At 39.6% G+C, this 22,602-nt stretch overlaps 2 protein-coding genes and 1 long non-coding RNA gene across 4 annotated transcripts in view; 1 reads left to right on the forward strand and 2 right to left on the reverse strand.

Annotated features, from left to right (window-relative positions):
- The window catches only part of ctnnd2a (catenin (cadherin-associated protein), delta 2a), a 278,500-nt gene extending 270,937 nt beyond the window's left edge, over positions 1 to 7,563 (reverse strand). For both annotated transcript variants that reach the window (XM_067578419.1, XM_067578413.1), the window contains exon 1: positions 7,224 to 7,563. The gene's annotated coding sequence lies outside the window, so the exon portion shown is untranslated. The remainder of the gene's footprint in view (positions 1 to 7,223) is intronic.
- A 56-nt stretch (positions 7,564 to 7,619) lies between these two features.
- On the forward strand, positions 7,620 to 22,525 carry LOC137173533 (uncharacterized). The gene is made up of 6 exons (XM_067578423.1): positions 7,620 to 7,751; positions 9,641 to 9,694; positions 18,455 to 18,589; positions 18,922 to 19,005; positions 19,559 to 19,678; positions 20,872 to 22,525. The coding sequence occupies exons 1-6, from the start codon at positions 7,620 to 7,622 to the stop codon at positions 20,998 to 21,000; spliced, it is 654 nt and encodes a 217-aa protein (XP_067434524.1). The 3' UTR covers positions 21,001 to 22,525.
- Positions 10,955 to 18,104, reverse strand: LOC137173534 (uncharacterized). The gene is made up of 2 exons (XR_010925198.1): positions 17,858 to 18,104; positions 10,955 to 14,940 (listed from the first exon to the last, which is right to left on the reverse strand). It is a non-coding gene; the product is annotated as an uncharacterized lncRNA (long non-coding RNA).
- Positions 22,526 to 22,602: the final 77 nt, after the last annotated feature.

Consider the following 22,602-nt stretch of genomic DNA (forward strand, 5'->3'; position numbering starts at 1 on the left):
TCATATTTTTTGTGCACATTTATGACTGTATGCTCAAGGACCTCTAATGGTTGTGGTGATTTACAATTTTTTAAAAACCTATTCTATAACGCTATTGACTGCTGACTTCTCACTCCTCTTAACCAGCCGGTAGAGGCCGCAAGTGATCAACAACTGCTTCAGTTTAGAATCTTGTTTTCCGCCACCAATCATGCCTTGTTGCCATGTTAGATCAATCAGTGCCAAATTTGGTACCTTGAGAGTGGCTTGTGTTGTGAATTCAAATAAATATTGATAAGATTCCTTATGAGCTTATTGTAAAGCTTGACTTTCATCTTTTCAGCAGTCCTCGCCTTTTTACCATATGTGGTATGACATAGCAAAAGGCATTTCCGGCAATTGACTAGGCTAAAAACAAGGCTAGTCTGTTGTAGGCCATGTTTTGGCCTTTGTCATGGCTCAAAAACTAAAAAGAATAGAACATATAAAAGTTTGGTCTCATCTTGAACCGGATCAGATTTATTCCATACCCAATATGTTATGATCCACTAAAGTTAGGCATGATACAAAATAAATAGATCCCCGTTTTTGTTGTCTTTGCCACCATCTAGAATGTACACACCTGGCGCAGATCTGCACTCTACTGAGTGCACTCTTCTAGTTAGGATTGAATTTGAACAAATTGAGTGTTGGTTCAAATTCAAACTGCAGTGCAGTTTTCATTGTTGTCAAGTGTTGCAAAATTGCAGCAGCTATTATTTTCCTTGCATATAGATGGCGCACACAGGCAGGAGCTGCAGGTCTGAAAAGTGCTGGCACTGTAGTTCTGCTATTGGATAATATTGGCTGATTTCAGGTGCTTCACATCAATGACACTGTGTGTCCTTGCTTAGACTGAGAAAGCAATGATATGTGTGTTAAAAGAACAGAGAAGAAAGAAACACACACTTGCCCACACACACACATCCAAGCGCAGGTGTTCATATCCCATCAAACACATTATTTCCCACTTGACCAGCCAGAAAGATAATACCATGTTGCTGTGCAAAGAGACTAAAGATGAAGCCGACAACAATATAAATCCCTGCTTCCTGTCACGTAACATGTCATTATGCTATTTTTTCTTTTCTCTCGCTCATTCTTTCACTTCAGCGCTAACATTTTCTCTAGTAAGGCACCTTACACCTGGTCCTTCCACCTGCAGTGCTTGTTTTAAATCCCTTTTTTAGCATCTTTCAGACCAATCAGCCGTACTGGAAACTGTCTAATTACTTTTTCCACCCACGTATAGATTCCATCAAAAGGGTCAGAGTGCAGGTCAGTCAGGAAAAGGGGAACACTTCAGTGTTTTAGTCAATAACAGTCCGCCTGAAATGGACAGGTAGGTTGTGAAGCAGTAACGCAGACAACAGACTCTGAAATCTGTAGACACATATCGATTCTGATGAACCCACAAACTGTACACGTGATAAAGCTCACACACCAACAGAATAACAAACACGCACAATTCCACACTCAGTCATACATGCACGAGCCAACTTTGGGCTACAGTTTCACCCGGGGAAATCAAGATGATCTGTGCTCCAGCTATGGCTTCTCTTTGATGCTCAATTAACTCGGGCAGACCTGGCTAGCTGAGCCAATTATTAACTCAGCTTAGCAAGTACAGTGTGGCAGGCACAGACATGATGTCATGGCTAGGCAAGCACTGATACTGCCCTTACTTTAGGGCTTGCATTAAATACATACCATTAGTTTTTGGGTTTTTTTAACGCAGCATTTAAAAATTTGATAGCATGGTGCAGTTCTGTGCTTTTTCTCATCACATTCTGTTGTGCTACACTATTTTTTTTCACACCTTTCTGTCACTTCTTGCATTTGATGATTCTTGGTCTCTCACTCAGCCTCTCTTCCTCTTCCACTTCTCGCCGCCTTACAAGCCTTCTCTCACTTCACTCCCCAACAAGCTCTGCCACTAGCTCTCCATTTTCCACTCCCGTCTTTCACTTTACACCCCAGCTCCCCCATCTTTTTCACCATTTACCCCTTCCTGTGAATTCCCTTTTCTCTCACCTGCATCCTTAACCCCCTCTCTCTTCCTGCTTTTTTTTTGTCACATCACATATTTCCTCTTCCCTTTTTTTCCTCTTTCATTTCTTTGTTTCTTTGTTTCTTCCCTCATCTTCCCCCATACTAAGGCCTGAAAGGAAGGTGGGAGGATAATGGATTGGAGGGAGAGGCGGAGGGTTAGTGGGCTGACAGAGGGAGTCCCATCTGCAGCGAGCTCATTAGAAGATGGGAGGAGAATCAGTGGCAGAAACACACTATAGTAGGCATCCACACACCCCTCTTTTTCTCTCTCTCCCTCTCTCTCACACACATATTGCTGCCCTGCTGGACTCATTCCAACACTGACACATCGCATACCTCCTCTCTCTCTCTCTCTCTCTCTCTCTCCCTGTCTTCTTCCTGCTGTGCTCCTCAAAGTCCTGCTCTCATTAATCACTACAATATACAATACACAGCAATTGGTGAATGGTTTTAGCTTTTGCCACCCTCCTGTACTATGAGGCTATATATTTTTACTACATGTGGCATCAGTGGAAATCGAGCCATAAATCCATTGCTTTGTTAAAGCTGCACAACTTCTCTCCTACTCTTTCTTTTTCTTTCTTTTACAGTGTGAGAAGAAAGTGTGTGATACATGGCTGATAGAAAGATTAAAAGCTAAAGGATGCCTCAGACGGCTAAATGCCTGCTGCCCAGGCTTGACCCTACTTTTGTAGATGATGTCATAAAGCTATGCGGCAGCCAAGAACCTGACAAATGATTGGAGGATTTTTTAACAGTGTCTTCAGTCTTATCTCCTGTCTTCTATTGTAGGGATTGACACAGAAAAGAGCCTTCTTTCTGTATAGGGTGCAGTAGTGTGATAAAACTGTATACCCCTTTGACCTCTAAACAACAATTAAGTTTTCCCAGCCCTTTCTGACTTTCATATGAAGGTCAGCAGATGGTGAGGATACACTAATGGTGCTGGGAAACATGAAAAAAGGAGGGTTGTGTCATATCAGGCTGGACTATTCTGATTTTTTTGCGGTGCTTTCAAAGTGTTGCTCCCATGGTGTGAGTCAATTTGATATGCACTGTATTAAACATGCTTTCTTTAGCTGATTCCCCAAAGGGAAAATTTGTCATTCTGCTTCCTTTTCCTCACAGAGAGGTCAAAGGGTCAGTGACAAACCAACGTCCTTTGAGCTGGAGTGCTCTAAGACACTCTCGAAATAAAAATGGGGCCTCTGGTTGCAGAATGGCCTCCCGTGATCACTAGACCATGCTAGAAACATGTACCTTATCTTGAACATGAATTCACTTGTCAAATGGATCTCAGCCCGAGCGATGATAAGCCACCTCAGTCATGTTCAATCAATTGTATCCAATGATCAAAGGTGAAAAAAAGTGTTTAAGTTTGACATAAATTCACTTAATATGTAATAAGATCAGATTATTACGTGGTGTGTTAGAATGTTAAGCCTCAGTGTGTTGCATTATTTATTCATTTATGTTCTAATTCATCATTTTTTCATTAAGTTTACTTTAAATTCCAGATAGGTTTGCGTCATGTTTGCAGAAAGTGTTGCAAGTTCTCATACTTTCAATTAAATTAATTTCACATTTATTAATATTTCTTCCTTAAAAATATGTTGTCAGTCCAGTATTTACTCTTAAAAAACCACTGGATATAAAATAAGATGAAAAGACCAACACAGTGCTGCATCACTGGTAGGATTGAATGTATTCCTGAAAGTGCAAGCTGCTGACGTATGTCACTCTCAGTCTGATTAACAATAGTAATGAAAGCAACGATGTCTTGACTTGGTTCATGAATGACTCACAAGGACACACTTAAGCACAAAATGTAACATCTAGAATATTACCTGGACATATCCCCAAGAAAGCCATGTTGGGTGCACTGTGCAGCACTCTTAAGGGGAAGAAGAGTGATATTACAGGTTTAATGGTGCATAACATGTATGTAATCTTGTAACAATTCCACAGTAATGGGGGATATTGTAAAAATGTCCATTAGCAGTAGCACATCAATGTTTTTTATGTCATTAAGCAAGCTCATAAGCATCTAGCCACTACCATAAGCATCAAGTCATCTGATTGATGAACACTCTGTGGCTGTCAGTTAGCACCTCCCCTGTGACCATGAATATGCAATCAATGCAACCCGGCAAGTATGGACCAAATGACTGCCCTGTGCCTGAGGCCTGTTCACACTGCTCTTTAGTGGACGTATAGAGGGAAACATGTATAACATACAGCAGATAACCGCTAAAGGACATTAAAGCGTTAAATCAAAGCATTTGTTCTACACTACATCCCCTTTTTCATCTTCATGGTGTTTCATGTTCTACAGTTGTTTCTTGTCTGTTTTCTTTGTTTTATGTCTTTCAGTCATGTAGTAGATGTAGATAGGAAGCTTGTACAATTTACTGTAGCATAAACTGCATGTAGTCCTACATATGGATACTTCTCTATAACAGAAAATAAACATTTTTGTGTGTTCATGGAGAAAAGGTCATAAATAGGACATACATTTCAAATCACAAGTAATTAGACTGCTATTAAAAGATGCAGTCTAATTTTGTACCAACAATAAGTGTGACAATAGCTCGTCATATTGACTAAATGAACAGTGTCAGATGTTGCCTCTGGGCTTGTCACGCCTCACAGAAGTAAAATATTTGCTACCGGGCCTCATAGCTCCTCTGGAGGAAAGCTATTTGTGCATTTTCAGCAGTCATCTAATCCAATACTTAGCTTCTTAAATTCAAACGAGAAAAATCTGCTGTCAAGGGCGATACTCTCACGTGTTTCGGTATCTAGGAGATGTGTGTAACGTGTGCCTGTGTTGAAGTAGTAAATGTGCAGTGTAGTACTGTAGGGAGGAACCGTTTGGCCTTGACTACTTTGATAGGGAGAGTAGAACAGCACTCCTGGACCTATAGGTGCTCATTGACAGGTGCTCCCAGTGCTGCTGCTGGAGGAAAGTCTTGCTGCTCTCTACGCTGTCTTACTGTGGAGTGGAAAGGATGGAAGTAGTCTCATCCCACTGAAAGATCTCTGTCTTCTTATCAAGTCTAAGAAAAAATCATATTAAAGCAGATTAAATTTCACTGCAGACATTGAAATGTTACAAAGCTCAAAGTCTTTAGACTACAAGCTTCATCATACGCCAGATGAAGCTACTATGTAGCCTGGAAAGATGATTTTGATGCCAGTTCTCTCACCTCACAATAGACCAAATATCCAAACATCAAAGCTCACAACAGAAAGGTATTTGATCTGTTACAACTTGTTTGACACACTAACTAAACCTTACCCCACTTTCACTGATAAAAACAAAACACTTATTTTCAGATCCTCCCTGATCCTGCTCTGCTACAGGGAGAATAACTATAATGCAAACTCTTCCCTTCTCATCAGCATTACTCTATAAGGCAACTGCGGGGCCAGCTCATCCCGCCAGCTCTTTGGACTGTCGTCAGCACTCCATCCCATGGACGCCTGCCAGTAGCCCCTCCGTCCGATCAATAGGCACCGGCGGCTAGCTTTCCCCCTTTGCTCTCTCTCCCTGTCTTTCCCTCCCTCTCTCGGCTACCACAGTATAAAGACTGTTCTGTTCTGCCGGCACAGCATAGTGATTAGGCATTAGGCCTGCGCTGCTGTGTGAATTAGCTTAATCTGTGTCCGCGATGAAGGACGAGGCTTTTCATGCCCACTGGAGACATTCACTGGACATAAAAGAAGCTAATCTTTAGGAAATTTAGAGACGGAATGAAGGGTGTGTGCGCATATGTGTGTGTGTGTGAGAGAGAGAATGCACAAGAATAGTTTAGACAGTTCCCACAGTGATAGGTCTTTAGTAATGCTGCTTATCCTTGAACAATAAAAAAATCTATTGAAGCTCTTGAAGATGTGTGGCTCGTGGGCAAGGAGAGTGTTGTACTGTCATCACTTAAAGAACTGGAAAAGTGGATAACATGCTGGTTGAAACAGACTGAGCAGTGGTTGTCCGTAGAGGACATGGGCGGGAGGAAAAAATCTATATCCCCATATTCCTGCAAGAGAGATCAGTTTGAGGGGAATTAGAGGGGATTGAATTCTCCTTGTTACACATTGCTTACCTGGCCACAGAGGAAGCTGCCTAACCTGCAAAGTTTTATTGTATGGAAGCAGCACAGATCAGAAGACAAAGGGTTTAATGTGATATAAACCTAAGCATACTTTTTCCTTCTCTGTACGACTGCGCCTCTGCTGTCCATCATGCACCTGCCAAAGTGCTGACATGCAGTACGTTACGCATGTACCCACAGCATGCCTAACAGCAGCCCAGCCCTCCTCCTCCTCCTCCTCTTCTCCTCCACATCATCTGCAGGATATATAGTACGCCCTTGACAAACTGCCAGCGCACAATCCCCCTCCTGAAAATGTCTATTGATCAAAATACAAGTATGGCTGTGGGAAAGGTATGGAGTCTTACCCATACTCTTATCCTTGTGTCACCTCTTGGACTCATGCTCCTGAACCTCACAGAGAAAAGGCATTTTAACACTTGATAGATATTGCCAAATAATTTGGTTTATTAGTAACATACTGTACCACAAAGCCCCACCGTTCATAACAGAATTTGGTCCAGTAATAACTCATGCACCATGCTATACCATAAAAACATGTCCAAGTATCACATTTTTAAGGATATAACAACAACTTTAACTTCTGGTTGTGAATGGAGTTGTCAAAACAAAATGATTAGTTATCTGGCGAGGAAGAGCAATCCTACTTCTTTGTTTACAAGGTGCTTTTCGCACCTTCAGAGTACTTTTACGCACAACCAGCAGTGAATTTGGGTCAGCAGTCAGCTGGAATATCTGTTGTGTGTTGGGTGATCTGAACACAGTCGGACGCTTGTTTCTGAGAGGAGCTTCCCAGCAAGCTTGTTATCAAAAGCGGGGCATCATGTTTAAACCAGCAGTTTCCCGAAATCATCCTCCATGCATGATCCAGAAGTCTTAACCATCAGGTTTCCTGCGCATCTCCAAACTGCAACACCACGTCTGATTCTGATGAATGATAACAGTCTAAAAGCACAGGCGTTTGTAAACCTGTCACCCTCTCCCTCTCTGCCCGATCATATTAAGTCTACAGCAGGAGAAAATAACGCGATGACTTACCGAAATGAGATCCTGGCCACTGTCAGCGACCGGTGTCTCCTTGTTTCCCTTTTGCCCCTGGTCCGCCTCTCTTTCAAGTCAATCCGCAGTGTGCTCAGATCAGATCAGAACGGAGCGGTGCGCCTTTCTCGCTGCGTCCTGCGTCCGGAGTTGCCGGGGATGGAGCGAGCATTTGCCGGGATGCTGGGCAGAGGGTGCAAGGCTGAGGCATCCGCAGGGAGAAGGAGAAGGTAGTAGAGGAGATAGACGGAGGAGGAAGAGGAGGATGAAGCGAGGCGCTGGATACGAAAGCGAGAAAGAAAGAAAGGGAGAGAGAGATGAGAGAGAGAGAGAGAGAGAGAGGGAGAGAGAGAGAGAGAGAGAGAGAGAGAGAGAGAGCAGCAAAGCACTGCAGCTATGGGAAGGCAACACCACCGGAGAGGAGGCAGACAGCAGCTCTCTGACTCGCTCTCGCACTCACACACATCCGCGCCATGCACTCACGCCGCAGTTTCGCCATCATACGAGGACATGGAGCGCCATCTTCAGGTGAATAATGGGACGAAGAGGTTGGGAGTTGCCTCATATATTTAATGGTATGACATACTGTATGTGCATATGGGGATTTCTTCTGCTTTTTTGACAGACCGCTGGGGGAGTGTCAGTGATGCTCCACCGGGAACCCTGTGAGGCATGTTGCGCCCTCCGTGTCTCAATATTCTCACGTTTCCCAATTATACAGCTGAAGAAGCGTTGCATTTCATTGTTGTGTGTTTAACATCTGCGCGTGTATGTGAAGTGCCTAAAAGTCATCAATGGCACCGATTGTCTATTGGAAAACCCCCCACACGCGCACTCAAATCTACGTATTTACTCTCTGACCTTAACCATGACCACTATATACCTAACCCCAACCCTAACCTTAAGCATTCAAACCAAGCCTTAACCTTCCAATGTAATGTGGTTTACCTCACCCCCACCCATGTTGGCGTATCCCCTTCTGCAAACATACACACTCCATGGCAACCAGTCCAGATCCCTCTGGGGTTATGATGATGATAATGTCACCTGACCTGCACTCCATCTCCATCTCCAGCTCCCCAGCCCCCCCTCTCTCTTCATCCCTTTTCACACACACACACACACACACACACACACACACACACACACACACACACACACACACACACACACACACACACCTGGTCTCCCAAGGTCGAGGAGTGCTGAGTATTTCAGATATCGTGGTGGTACTGGCTACATCATGTGTTTTGCACAGTCGGCGCTTTCTTTCTTTCTTTCTTTCTTTCTTTCTTTCTTTCTTTCTTTCTTTCTTTCTTTCTCTCATAAGTCAAATTTGGCTCTCTTTGAGAGCACTGAAGCATCTTCATTATGTTGAGTTATGGCTGTTGGCTGTCCACAATACTGTGTCTCTACTCCACTCTGTCTCTCGCTCTCATTTTTAACTGTCTGTCCCTTGCAAGGTGATATTTTCTTTCATACATTTGTCGTTCGTAAAAAAAAAAAAAAACAGTACTGATTGTTTTGTGCCATAAAATGACTTTTTGTTCTGAAATGGTTCTGAAATATTTTTGAGTTATTTTCTTTAATAAAAGCCTCCCCGGTGTGTAACTGCCACCTTTTGTCAATGCTCTATTTTCCACAACAGCTGTGGTTCAGTTTGTATTTAAATCTGAACAGTAGAAATTGCATATTTAATTACCCAAATTCAGTTTGTGTTATATAAGATATTACAGTGGTGGGATAGAGGAGATGCTGCAGAGGTAAAAAAAAAAAAAAAAAAAAAAAAAAAGACAATAATGAATGCAACCAGACACTGTGGATCTTTAATGTTCATTTTCATACAGATGGGAAATGTTGCAAGAGGAAGCTGGAGAATAATAAATCAGAGAGGGAGAACATGAAATTTCACAAATGTGGGTTTAAAATGAAGTATCTTTATTCAGAGGTTCACTGTGTCAGATCCACTCATATCAGACACATTTACAATCTTTTTATTCTGCTATGTTACTTGTTCCCTTTATACAGTCATGTACAACACTGGTATATACTATGTATATACTATATCAGCTATCAGCAGTGTACACTGCATCATCAAAACTGCACATACAGATATATATTTTAAAGGACAGTAAAGTGAATGAATACACACTTTCAGAAATGTCATCCCCATTAAGTGAATAACAGATGTTTCAGTGCGATTGTACAGTCATATCAAACCTGTCTCTTTTGCTAAGGAAATGATGCATTTAATAATGTAAAAGAAATTCAAGCCTTCTCGGCCAAAGGTTGACTCAGACTTGGACAAAAAATGTTTTATGAATACTTTACATCGACCTTCAGCTTGGAATATCTCACTACAACAACAAAAAAAACCCCTTCAAAATAACTCACCTTTCATTATCTCCATCTCACAGCTACGTCAGAGAGAGAGAGCCGATGTGCCTTACTCTAACAAAGACTTTACCAAGGTAAGAGAAATATACCGACTCTGTGTTGTCCACTGAACTCATAGAAAAAAAAAATTGTTTACAAGCTACTCACAAAATTAAAGCAGATTAAATGAATTGTAATGAAATATAGAAGACGCTAGGCCACGAAAAAAGTCTTGATTATAGGTGTAATATTTCATTGTAAAAGCACTCAGTAGAACAGCAGTCACTTAGAAGTTTGTGGAAGCTATTGGCCATCCGCTAATGCCAGAGTACTGCTGACACTGTTGCAAACTGGGATAGCAATCAAGAATCTCATTATCAGCCTCCATGCTTGTTTCAGTTTCATTAATTTACTGCAGCAGGTTGGTTTTGCAGTCTGCTTCCACCGCCTGTTTGAGTGGTATCTTTTCTTTTCTGTAATGCCATATCAATAAGGAATTGTTTGTGTTTGTTGTTTTCATCCTGTGCATATGGCCAAAACAGGCATATTTCACTTCATTATTCTGTCATCCCATATTGCAATAGCAATATAGCCTAAAGGAAATTTGAGAAGTAAATAATACAATCTCTCTCATATTGCAAATGAATATTGTTTGTTTATTCATTGGCTTCTCAGCCTGCTGTTTGTGGACTGGGAACAGATTTCTTACGGGTTGAGGAGAAAAGTGAAATAAGTGAGGTCAGTTTGAGTTTGATTTAATAAAAGCGGTTTTAACATAGCCAATTCATCAGTCAATCAATCAATCAATCAATCAGACTTTATTTGTATAGCACTTTTTGAGGGAACACCAGAGGTAGGATACAAATGTAAAAAATCATAACAGCCAAATAAAATAATATAAAATTGAAGTGTAAAAAAATCTAATAAAATACTAAAAGAAAGGAAAAAAAGAAAAACAAAGAGATGTATTAAAATGAGTAAAGCCAGAAATGTACAGTAGGGTATTAAAAGAAAACAAGGATAAAAATAAAATAGAGATAAAGTAATAATAATAAAATAAATTAATAAAATACTAAAAGATAGGAGATGTGTTGAAGTAAGTAAAACCAGAAATAAAAAGTAGGTTATAAAAGGAGAACAATCACAAACAAAAGTTAAATTAAATTAAATTAAAATAGAATAAAAGGACACATTAAAACATATAAATAAAGGACAGCTAAATAAATAAATACATACATAAATATTCATGGATTTATATTTCTTATAATAAAGTATCTGTATTTAAGTCTTTTAAGTATCTTTCCACTGCTCTCTGTACATGAGATGTGTGTGAAGGTGTGTTTGTGTGCACATACATCTTGTAGAATAACCACTAGATGGCGCCACCAGGTTGAGATATGACTTTCCACTCAGGGGCCCCGTTTCCCAAAAGCATCTCAACTGTAGAAATCAAAGAAACTGACAAAATATTATATCATGACATACATATATAAGCTCATGTCTATCCATTTTTTCCTTGTGTTTGTTATTAACAATCCTCCTCATAACACCTGTGATAACCTACTTTAGTCAGGCATTTCTGGCTATCAAATGAACTTTATTTTCCTCCTTCATTGCCCAGTTAAAAATTCCACTACAGTAGTGTACATCCATCAACCTCTGTAACCCTGTTAGCATATTGCTTATCACTATGGAAGGGCTTTATGATTAGATACTTTCGAATATTTGCCCCATGCTGTAACAAATGAAACACAGTTGTTGTCAAGTCTGCCCCTTAAGAAGCTTTTATATAAAGGATTAGTCTTTTGTTAGAGTCCTTTCCCCCCTTTTAAAAACCACATTGCACAATCACTTCATTGGCATGCCTTTGATGCTTTTTTAAAAGCTCCAAATGACAACTCATGAACATGGACACTATTACCTTATGTCAATTTCTGAAAATGGAACATTATTACAAAATGGAAAGAATGAGACTCGATAAGTTCAAATGGAGGACAGAAAAGAACAACTTTCACTGTCAGAGTGTCCCTACACTACAAAATGAATGTTTTGGTAAAGTCCATTTTTTGGTGGAAATGTTTAGTTTAAGTGCTGTTGTTTTTCCCTGTTTCTTCGGGATATTTACCACACACATAGATGACTTTGGGAAAAACAGAGTCACGCTCAAACACATACACACACACAGAAACTTACATCTCATGTCATAACAAGTCACAGTACATTGCTGTTTTTATTTACACAAAAAACTGTGGAAAAAGATGGTGGTTCAACTTCTGTTAAGGAAAACAAAGTCTGGTTTGGATCTTACACATGTGGAGTTTACAGAAAAAGGTCAATGCAATTTACTTTTGGCATCTGTGCTCAGTGTATTTTAACTTCTGTGAAACATACTGAGCAGCAGACGAGCCCTCAGGGAGAAATTACTGCCAATCCCCCCTCAGGGATTGGAAGCTGTGGAGGTAGACTGAGCAAGCAAAAATGCATTCAGTGTAGCAGAGTAGTGAGGGCAGTGAAGGAGTGAAAGCAAGAGAGTGACATCTTAAGACTAAAGAGCAGAATATGCAGGTATTGGACAAGGGCGTACACATGACCCAGCTTATTAAGGTGGAGTTTTTGTCAGTGGAAAATGTTTATTGCCAAAGATGGTGACGCATTTCTACATGGCAGCTTACAGGCATGGTTTAACTTAATGAGATGATGCTCCAACTGATGATGCTGCAAGGAAAACCCTATGCGATACTTTTAAAGCAGACAGCCAGGGTAAAGGATATACAATACACCCACACAAAAAGTCAAAAATATTGCATTCCAAAACCAATGGCATTAATCTGCTACTATAACAGCCTGAGTGGAGGCCTTTAAAACCATTGCCACATTATCTCCAACGAAGGATGTGATATTACACAAGCTTAGTTAAATTCCTGTTTTTGGTTCGCTTTTTGAATCTACACCCCTAATGTTGGTTAAAACATTTCCATTCATAAAATGTGTTGCAACACAGTTTATGGGAAATTGTCCCTGTAATGTAGTTTTCACTCAAGGATATTAAGCAACAACCTATTCCAGGATGTGTTTCAAAGTCACACCCTCATGTCTGCCTGTCACTGTGCAAAGCCGCATGTAGGACGTGTGCATGTGTGCATGCATGCTGCAAACAGAACTAAATTCAAATGCAAAAGTGAGAATGAACAAATGACTAAATGTCATGAGTCCTATTTGATGTCTGTTGTGTTTGTGTTAAAGCGGTAATGCATGCTCTGTTAAGAAGAAGCTATGTTATCTACTATTCATGGTTGAATCACTCCTTCGGTGACTGATGCTGTCAGTAGAGATAGTAAACGGAACTGTAACACTGATAAACTCCCCTCCCCACTGAAGATACTGATCATACAGAACAGAATATAAGATACTGCCAACTATTTCAATTTTTTGGAACAAATGAGACAATTTAGGATCAAGTATGGAATAACAGGTTAATGTTCAGTTTAGGCAGGCTGCTGTTTGAGTCTGAAGTCTTCAATATTGGATCTTCTTAGAAGAGCTTTCCAAATCTAAGTACGTTACAGTAAAACTTTGTAGCAAATGTGCTGAAACAAGCAGAAAAAAAACTGGTGTGGTAATATAATCATCTAATAGAGAGAAATACAGCAGAAACAAGCCTATAAAACCACAAATCGGATATGAAACAGATATGATCAGTTGCTGCATGTCTGACTTTTAACCTAGTCTTTTTTCCTTAGTAAGGAGTCTGTTGTTCTCACTGATACCTGCCAATGTTCCCACAGATTTGTTCTTTTGAAAGACCTGTTTTACATCAACAGCTGTCATCAACAGCTCCATCATCGCTGCTTTTCTTCTGATTTTTAAAAAAACCCCACAAACCAGCTCACTTTGTCCTGAGAAACTACAGGTATTTTTCAAAACCACAATCCCTAAAATGAATTAAAATCAGCCATAATACTACTAATTTTTTTTCTTTAAAACAACATTGTGGAGAAATTTCTGTTTGCATTTGAAGCATTTTCCAGTACAGAGATCACTCTGCAGGTGACTTATGACCTGGAGCCAAAATGCAACCTGAGAGTGAGAGTGAGAGCACAGCCCTTTAAGTTGTTTTCCTCAGTCTAGAATGAAAAGGATATCAGGCACTTAACCATTACAACCCGACACAGAGAAATGTCTTGCCTGAGAAAATCTTTTTTTTTTTTTTTTTTTGCAGCAGCCAGTAAATGCCCCTTACTTACGGAATATTGACACATAGTAGACATGTATATGCATGAAAGTTTCAAGGTGACCCATTCCTGTTTAGCCAATTTACCTATGTCACTAGATTTTGCAACTAATTTTACTTTATTTAAAAACAGAGGATATCCTAAATCTAATAACTTTTTGGGTAGATAGTAGCTACTTTCACTTGAATAGAGTCATCATCACTGTATAGTGAGTCTGCTGTCCTTCCTGCTCGCCATGTGTCTAAGTGCGTCTTGGCTGTGAGACCAGCAAGACTGGCTTTGGATAATTTTTTTAATCCTTTTTTCCTTATTGTTGGGTCTGGACTTGATTATTTTCCTGCTCTTGAAAGTATTTTGTCTAATCTTTCCACAAAAGTTCTCATACATTTTATCAATCCTGTTTATAGAAGTATAAGATAAGATTATTATGATAAATTGTTTATTAGAATACCACTATGGTAAATTAATAACTACTTTAATTAAGTGTTCAATTTTTATCAAATGTAGCGGGACGTGTTCAACAAGTTATATAATCTGTCTGTTTATGGTATCTACAAGATAGACTGAACAAACCGGAATGTATTTGTAATGAGTCAGATGCTGAGAGGTTATAATGTATAACAACCCTTTTTTAAAATCTTTTAGCACCTGTCTTTGCAAATACATTCAAATTTGGTCTATCTTGTAGGTGCCATAAACAGCGTGTTTATGAATAAGACACAAAGTACTGTATGTACAGTACAACACGTTTGGTATATGTATGACATAGTGTAGAGCACTAATTGTTCTTGCTCTGTGGCTTGATCTGTAACCTAAACATTGCTGAAAGATACATAAAATGGACGGTAACACCTGAAACAGAGGGAAAGTTAGCATAAACTCACAAATGACAAACAATGAAAGTACAGGAAATGTAACGATTGAAACACCTTTGATGCTCTGTGTATCAGTACACCTCACACATAGTTTGTGAGTGAATCACAACGCACCAGGAAATCAGAGGAATCTTGCAGCGGGACATCATCTGCGTGTTTGACTGTTGTTGTCATGGTAACTGCGGTCACTTCTGGGTCCCACGATGCAATGCTTCCCGGCACCACTGTCATAATCTGATAAATGTCTTAAATTACTATAGACTCCAACACTGTAGTGTGCACGCACGCACACACACACGCGCACACACACACACACACACACACACACACACACATAACGAAATGATGTGAACTCTTCTCTATACAAATAATAATTTTGTAATGATTCCAATGCCACCATTTAACTTCCATTTAAGGACAAATGTAGTATTATCTCTATCAAATATAGACCAGAGGCTTGCAAATAATGTTGTAATATTCCTCAGAAAAAAAGCCCACACCCATAGAGACAGTTGCATACTGCTCTTGTTTACATTAATAACATCTGGTAGCAATAGGGTTTTTCCACAGCAGATGCTACTTTTAGTTGTCAATGTAGAAAAAGCACAGAAGACAGTGTAACAGCATGCACAATATTAGGATCCTGAAACTGAAGCAGCTAACTGGAATTCAGCCATCATTAATTACACCAGTGATTTTCCTACTGGGCCAAATTGTCTGCCACGAAAAACATACAATTACACTTGGAAAATTTGAACATTTTTTTTATATGATAACAATGTGTTGTTTTATAAAATTATTTATGTGCACAGCCACGGGGGTGTGGTGTTCATGCATGTGATGTCAATAGCTGGCAGAAAAACAACATATAATGCTGATGACATGTAAGCTGGCTTTAGCACTGACAATGAGAATACCATCATCATTTGCACACTTCCTCAATATGTCAATAGAAAATGAGCAGGAAATATAACTGTAAGTTAAAATCTGTCCAATCTTTAATTTGTTTGTGTTGCAACTTTTGTGCAGATGACATGTGCTGCTTCCTCTCACCTGTTTAGAGTGGATGATTATATCTTATCTAATATTTGGAGTACTGCAGCCAAACTGCTTTTTTTCATTTAGTTCATTCAGAACTATACTCGGTGAATAGACTTATGTGAAAAACATGCTGGATTTTTTTTCAGACAGGGAAATCTGATGAACCACTTCCTCATCCTTCTTTGGCATGCAGACAGCAGAGTGCTTTCAGTTAAAAGTATAATGAGTGAGTGGCAGACTGAAGCTGTAGTGTAAATTATATGACAGACACTGAGACCTTACACACACATCCAAACTCTACGATCCACTCACTGTTTGTAAAAAGCAAATTTCAAATCTCACAATATACTCCTCCAAGAGTTAAATCTCTTATGGACATTTTGGCATGTTGCTTTGATATTTTTACAGACCAAGAATGTTATCACATGATGGTCCATTGGTCACTGGCTATGATCCTAATGGTCGTGTTCACGTTCCAACTGTGGCTGATGTAGTACTGCGAACATGGCCGGGTGACACGTACAGCAGGTGGACTCTACCACTTTACGTGGACAACTGACTGACAAATCTGGCCTTTATCAATCCATCTTAAGTCATTTCAAAAACATCTGTTTATCTTATCCTGCAGATTCAGGTGGATTTATGACCCTTGTCCTAAATGTCTCTGCTTGGTCAGCTAAATTGTTACATTTCACTGATCCATTTCATTGACTGCACAGTTGCTCTTGTTGCTAAATTTAATTTAATTTCATGCATACCCTGAGCCTCTGCTATAAAGACTGTTTACCGCCATTTTATTGTTGAAATTTATTGCATTAGCTTACTGTTCTTGGCTGTTATCTTTTTATGTAAATATTTGTAGTCCTAGATTGGCAGACAAAATTATTTTAATTGATCCAAAGGACAAATTAAAGACTAAAGGTTGAAACCATGTTCCTTATGAAATAATACATATTAATCTACTGTTATTCATGTTTGGTCTTGGGAGTGGTTCATATTTCAGTGAGTAATGACCACGGGAGTCAGGTGCTTTAATGGCGTTCCTGTTACGTGGAAGCTTCCCTGACAATTCTTACTATGCACAGTGAAAAGCAAGAGGCACTAAGTCAATCAGTGAGTGGGTGTGATAACATGCACATACCTATTTATACATACAATTTTGTAGCACCAGAAACACAGCTGTAGCTTTTGAAACTACATAGATTAATCAGATAAACTAATGACAAAGCAATTTGAGATTAAATCAGTTGGGGAACACACGAATTGGGTAGTGAGAATGAATGAACGAACGAACGTGACAAAATAACTGTCAGTGATAAATAAGGGAAGTCTGATCTGAGGGTTCAAAGTCTAAAAGGGGCAGGGAATGACAGCAATTCACATACCTGAGGAACCATAACACTCAGTTACTGACCGCACCACTACTATTTTTGTTAGTCCAACACCAGCAGCTGGCATTGTGACCATGCCCGCCTGCGTGTGGTATGCGCAGGGTTTTGTAAGAAAAGAGCAGCCATGGCCAATGAATGAATGATTCAAACAATCAATCAGCCTAGAGCTTCCCACCCAAGGAGTTATTTCTCTTCCCATTCCACAAAACAGAAAGCACATTAAACTACAGCTTGTCTCCATCCACCACATCGTCAGCAAAATCCGCACCGTGACCGATACCGTTGACGTTTTTCACGTTAATTCATCTGACACTAAAGTGAAACCGTGTGAGGACGGAAGTAAAATCACATGCTGTGGTTTCAGAGCTAAGTTACGCAGGACGTGGGAAAGGACTATCCTTGCGCTCAAACACCACCAGAACCCCGGGAATTAGTGAGAAGGCAACTGTCTGCGTTGGTTTCACACTGTGTAAAGCCCAGCAAACTGAGTATCTGAGCAGCAATGAAAACACACGATGAATGAAGAATGACCAATGGTGAGTACAGACAGCGCGCTGCATATAGGTGTAACTCCAATGGCCTAAGCTGGTGACGCACCGAATTAAACTGGCATTAAACCCTCAAAGCTCGAGGTGACTTAAAGCCAGGTAAGTGTTAGTGCGGGGAAGACACAGCACGAAGTGTGTTAAGCAGCGTACTGTGTCGTTTTCCAGACTTACCGGGAGCCGAGAACACGCGCATCTGTCCCCTTGCCTTCCCCGCCGAGAGACTGACTGATATACTGTATGTTGAAGACTAATAGGTTTTTCCAAACGGGGGGAATTCCATGTGAATAACTTCCCATCCGGCTGTCAGATGGAAACTGAAATTAATTTTGGATTTATGGGAATTATCGTCTGGTTTACAGGAATGAACTCCGCTTCAGGTTGATGCAGCCCTGAGTTAAACATACTTTGGTAAAACAAAGTTGAAGCACAGTTAAAAATATTCAATATTCAAAATGATTATTTTAATTGCTGATGCATTAACATGTAAGCATCATTTTAATCTTATAGCTGGTCATGGTATTTAAATTACTTTATATACTGTAGGGTATATTTACTAAAAATGTATCATATAATGCAAAATATTCATTATTCAAGCTGTCAAATAAAAAGTAACAAAGAATGGGAATGCACTAAAATGAACAAGATGTTTGGTGCCATGTGGTGTTCCTAACTGTACTAGATCCAAACTTGTTTTGGATTGGTGGACTGACCTCTCTGCATGTCTCCCTCTCTCCCTGTGTCTCTCACGCTATGGCCACAAACTCTCAGCCTCTTCTCTGCATCACTCTCCTTGCTCTTCTGCATCTACCTCATTCTCTATCCCTGTGTTGTCCCGGCCAAAAGTCTCGTACAGAAATCAAAAGCGATTACAATCCAGTGGTGCAAACTGAACTCGACAACGCAGTAAGTAAGACGCCAATGCTTTTGATCTATTGTACTGTGTATTCTTTATATTTACCACTCTGCACTCATGGGTAATAAGACTTTGATTGTCATTCTACAAGAAACAAGCTTTATAGCTAAGCTCAAGGGATCAATCCCATTTAAAATAGAATAAATACATACTACTCTTTGAGCACAGAGTAGATTAGCCGTGTAACATGACTCAATTCTTTAGTGATGAATCACAGAAGATTAGACAGAGATACCACAAAGAGAAGCAGACAAGTTAGAGCAGCACTTTAGAAGTCTTCAGTTGTATTACTAACATTTACCACTACCATGTTTTCATCCAGAAGAAAGAAAGTATCGCATCCTTGCCGGAAAACCAAACCTGCGAAGAACTGAAACACAAGCGTAGCTGTAGCTCAGACAACACAGTGAGTATTATTATTCTGTAGTTGTCAGCTAAAATGATGATGTTACAGTTGGCTTTTACTCATTAGTTGTTGTTTTTTTTGCTGTTTAATCTTCTACATTTTATTTAGTTATTTGCTTGGTGTATGATTTATTTTTTGTGATATCAAAATAAACACTGACTGACCAGAAAAATAGAGACCCTGCTCTTCATTTGCAGATGGTCAGTGCACATACAGCTGTGTGCGACAGTAACATAGTACAAGAAATGTTGATGAACGTTTAATGGTAAAATAACATTAATGACCAGACTACCAGGAAACCAGATATCACTCTCATTCAAAACTTTATGATGAACTTGCTTATAGCAGCACCCCTGGACCAACCTTTGACCAATTTATGCATTGCATAAACACTGATTTACCACATTCATTTACTGTATAATCATCACGATGCATGGAAGCTCCTGTCTAGGCCAAAGGTGTGTGCTACTTAAAGTGGATCTAATTTTTTGTGGTCACTCAGTGTGTAATTTATTTATATGTTGCAAAGGATTCATATACCTCTGTTCTGCAGGATGTTGTGAGAACCTTGCACAGTTTAACCTGCACAATGAGGAATCAAGGGCTTTCCTACACAAAGCAGCTGGTCACATCTGTCCTGAACTCAATAAATTGCCCTTGTCCTGTGAAACCGGTAAGTCCTGACACATTAATAGGTACTGTGTAATCATTGGTCGGCTATGATGGGCCAGTACAGTCTGTGCTGACAAAAAATTGTCAAATCATTACTTTGTGTCTCTTACACATGACTGGTACTGTAGATGTGCATTCTCTATGAATGCAGTAGTTGTCAGAATATTGTATTTCATGACAAAACTTTGGAAGGGTCAGCAGCAGAGTGACCACACCTTAAGAAATAATTCTTTCAGTTCCCCTGCATGAAATGTTGGGGAAAAACTGGGGAATGTCTGCCACATAGTGGATGACTCACTTCAAAGTTACATAGCTAGTCAGCTGTGTGAGAGTATCTGGACATGATCCAGAAATAGGCATGGGAAAGAAATGTTGACTAGAAAAAGTATTTGGGGGGTTATTTGGTTGCATTTACAGAAATATCTGGACCTTTCACCGAAATTCAGAACTGTTTTTAATCTTCACCTATTGTATGTTTTGTTAGTTAAATAAGCTGCAATACAATAAAACCCAGAATGTCAGAATGTCAGAATGTCAGAATGTTACTATTATATTCAAAGAATTCTGATATTCACCTGTACTTCATTTTGATGAATCAGTGGAGGATAAAAACCAAATGTGATGATTCAGGCTCATAGTTTCAATCTGAGTCATAGGGCAGAGCAAACAAGAGCCTCAGGCCTCACCAGACAAGCACATGTTTAACAAGTCTAGGTCAAAACCTAGTATATGGCTGAACCATGTATGATATGCTAGAGGACTTTTAAATTTGAGACAACAGATACAGGAAGTGAGCAAAACTCAGCTGACCAATGGTGTAACTTCATCACTCAGTTGTGAAAGTCTGTCCCTGACTGACTGAGTGTTTATAGGGCTGGCCCCTGTGGTCCAGCCAAAAACTGCTTTTACTGTAAAATGGTTGTTTTAAACTTTTTAAGGCTCTTTTGATCGACAGTATTCCGTGTTTGCTGTTGACAGATATCAAACTCTTTATTTGGATTTGGAGTGAGCACTGTTTGAGTTTTTTAATATGGTATTAATATACGTCCACAATGTGTATAATGCTGTGATAGAGCACATAAATAAAAGACACCTTTGAGTTTACCACTATACCTGACTGAAGTTCATGAAATCAATCGTTATGTATAAACTCTACTGATTAGCAGTGTTTGTTTGTTGAATTCTATTGACTAGACTAAAGATCCCGACGTGATGTCCAAGAGGAGGAGGACACCAACAAGAAGGAGACATTGCAAAGCTAAGAAAATCCTGTCTGCCATGACTGAATGCTACCAGATACTGAATACTATGTCGGACACCTGAGACCAAACTCCAGTATACTGTGAAGCAAAAAAAAAACTCAACGTCCTGCTAGTTCTTCTGTACTATGCGGTCGTTCATTGGATTACCAAAAAAGGAAGCTTTCCCTTTATTTAAGCTGTCCTGTCAAGTAGACCCTTATATCTCTCTTGCAGTTGTTTTGGGTATTTAATGACTACTGACTCCTAAAATAAGTTTCCAAGCTACACTTAATCCAGCTATTAAGCCAACTGGGGGGAAAAAAAAGTTCCAAGGCCGTCCAACACATTGGGTTCTCACACATGGTGCTTAGAACCAACCATGTGCTGCATGTACCAGTAACTAGCATGAATACACAAGAATGTCTTACGGACTCCATAAAAGGCGCATGACGCATGAAGCTCTTAGATGGCAGAAAGTGTGTTTAAAGGGGAAACTAGTTCGTAAGATTATTTCAAAGGTTCCTGTGTGCAGCTAAAAATGACTTTTTAAAGCAATCCGATTGTAAAGAATATGCTCTGACATTTACTTGCACTTAGCGATGACTGCTCAAGCATGACCAGGAAATATTAAGGTGCTCAGATACAGTTTTGCTTTCACTTCGGGTTAGAATGACTAGTCCTGGCACATCTTTGTTATCTTAAGCTCCTCTGGGGTTTCTTTTTGTCTGGGGAGTTGTTTTAGGATCTGTGTCAAGTCACTGGCACTCTCCTTAAAATGACACTGTAGATTAATCATTGAGCATGATTGATATTTTAAAAGCGCATTTGGCCATAGATGGCTGAGTTCAGCACACAGATCTGACTCTATTCTGGGATACGTCTTACAAACTTTCCTGTCATATTCACTTGGTGCTTTGATTAATGGTTATCTGTCTAATTGGAAACAAAACGTTATCAGTAGTGTACTGTGGCTTGGGAGGTCAAAATGCTCTGCTGCCTCTCGGAACGTTCTCACACTTCATACAACACACAATCAATCAACTCATTGTATAACAAGGCAAGGATTTCCCTTCATTTCCCACACCCTGAATACAGCCTGACCACACACACGTATCCCCTACGCTTCTTATCTTTACAGCTGGAGCTGTTGAAGTATAACAGAACTCACAGAGTTGTAACCATGATGAATAATACTAATACATTTGAGTTGTATTTTTAATTTGGCAGGGGAGACAGGGGCACTGATCCAACAAATACAATGCTTCTCAAAACACTATTAAACATTTCAGTAAATTTCCTTCACCATTCTGTTAGTATTCTTCCTCCCAGAGTTGTATTACATCATTTTTTAATATTTTATTTTTCAATTTGTGTGCCAGAAATGCAAAAAAGTAAAAAAACAGAAACATTTAAGTGCTCAGCCTTTGCCCCTAGTTTCGGCAGTCAGTTTTAGAGCAGCAGCTGTTTTCTCTTCCTGTCAGGGAGTATGCATAACAAGCCATGTAGCTACTCTCTGTCTGTGAAATGTATATTTGTTTTTAATGCATGAAGCAACTAATATTGTATATGACCTGGCATATGTATTCCAAATATATTTATATATAAACCACTATACACAGTAAAGGCTTACTGTATGTGTTACTTTGTACTTACAGTATTACTCTTACTGACCCTACATTACAAC

Source organism: Thunnus thynnus, chromosome 21 (genome assembly GCF_963924715.1).
Source record: "Thunnus thynnus chromosome 21, fThuThy2.1, whole genome shotgun sequence".
NCBI lineage: Eukaryota > Metazoa > Chordata > Actinopteri > Scombriformes > Scombridae > Thunnus > Thunnus thynnus.

Bases quoted from the DNA above. Each gene is read 5' to 3' on its own strand.
- LOC137173533 (XM_067578423.1), top strand. From the start codon at position 7,620: ATGGGAAGGCAACACCACCGGAGAGGAGGCAGACAGCAGCTCTCTGAC. The intron at 9,695-18,454 runs GTAAGAGAAATA...ACAAACTCTCAG, and splicing joins CTAACAAAGACTTTACCAAG to CCTCTTCTCTGCATCACTCT. The intron at 18,590-18,921 runs GTAAGTAAGACG...GTTTTCATCCAG, and splicing joins AAACTGAACTCGACAACGCA to AAGAAAGAAAGTATCGCATC.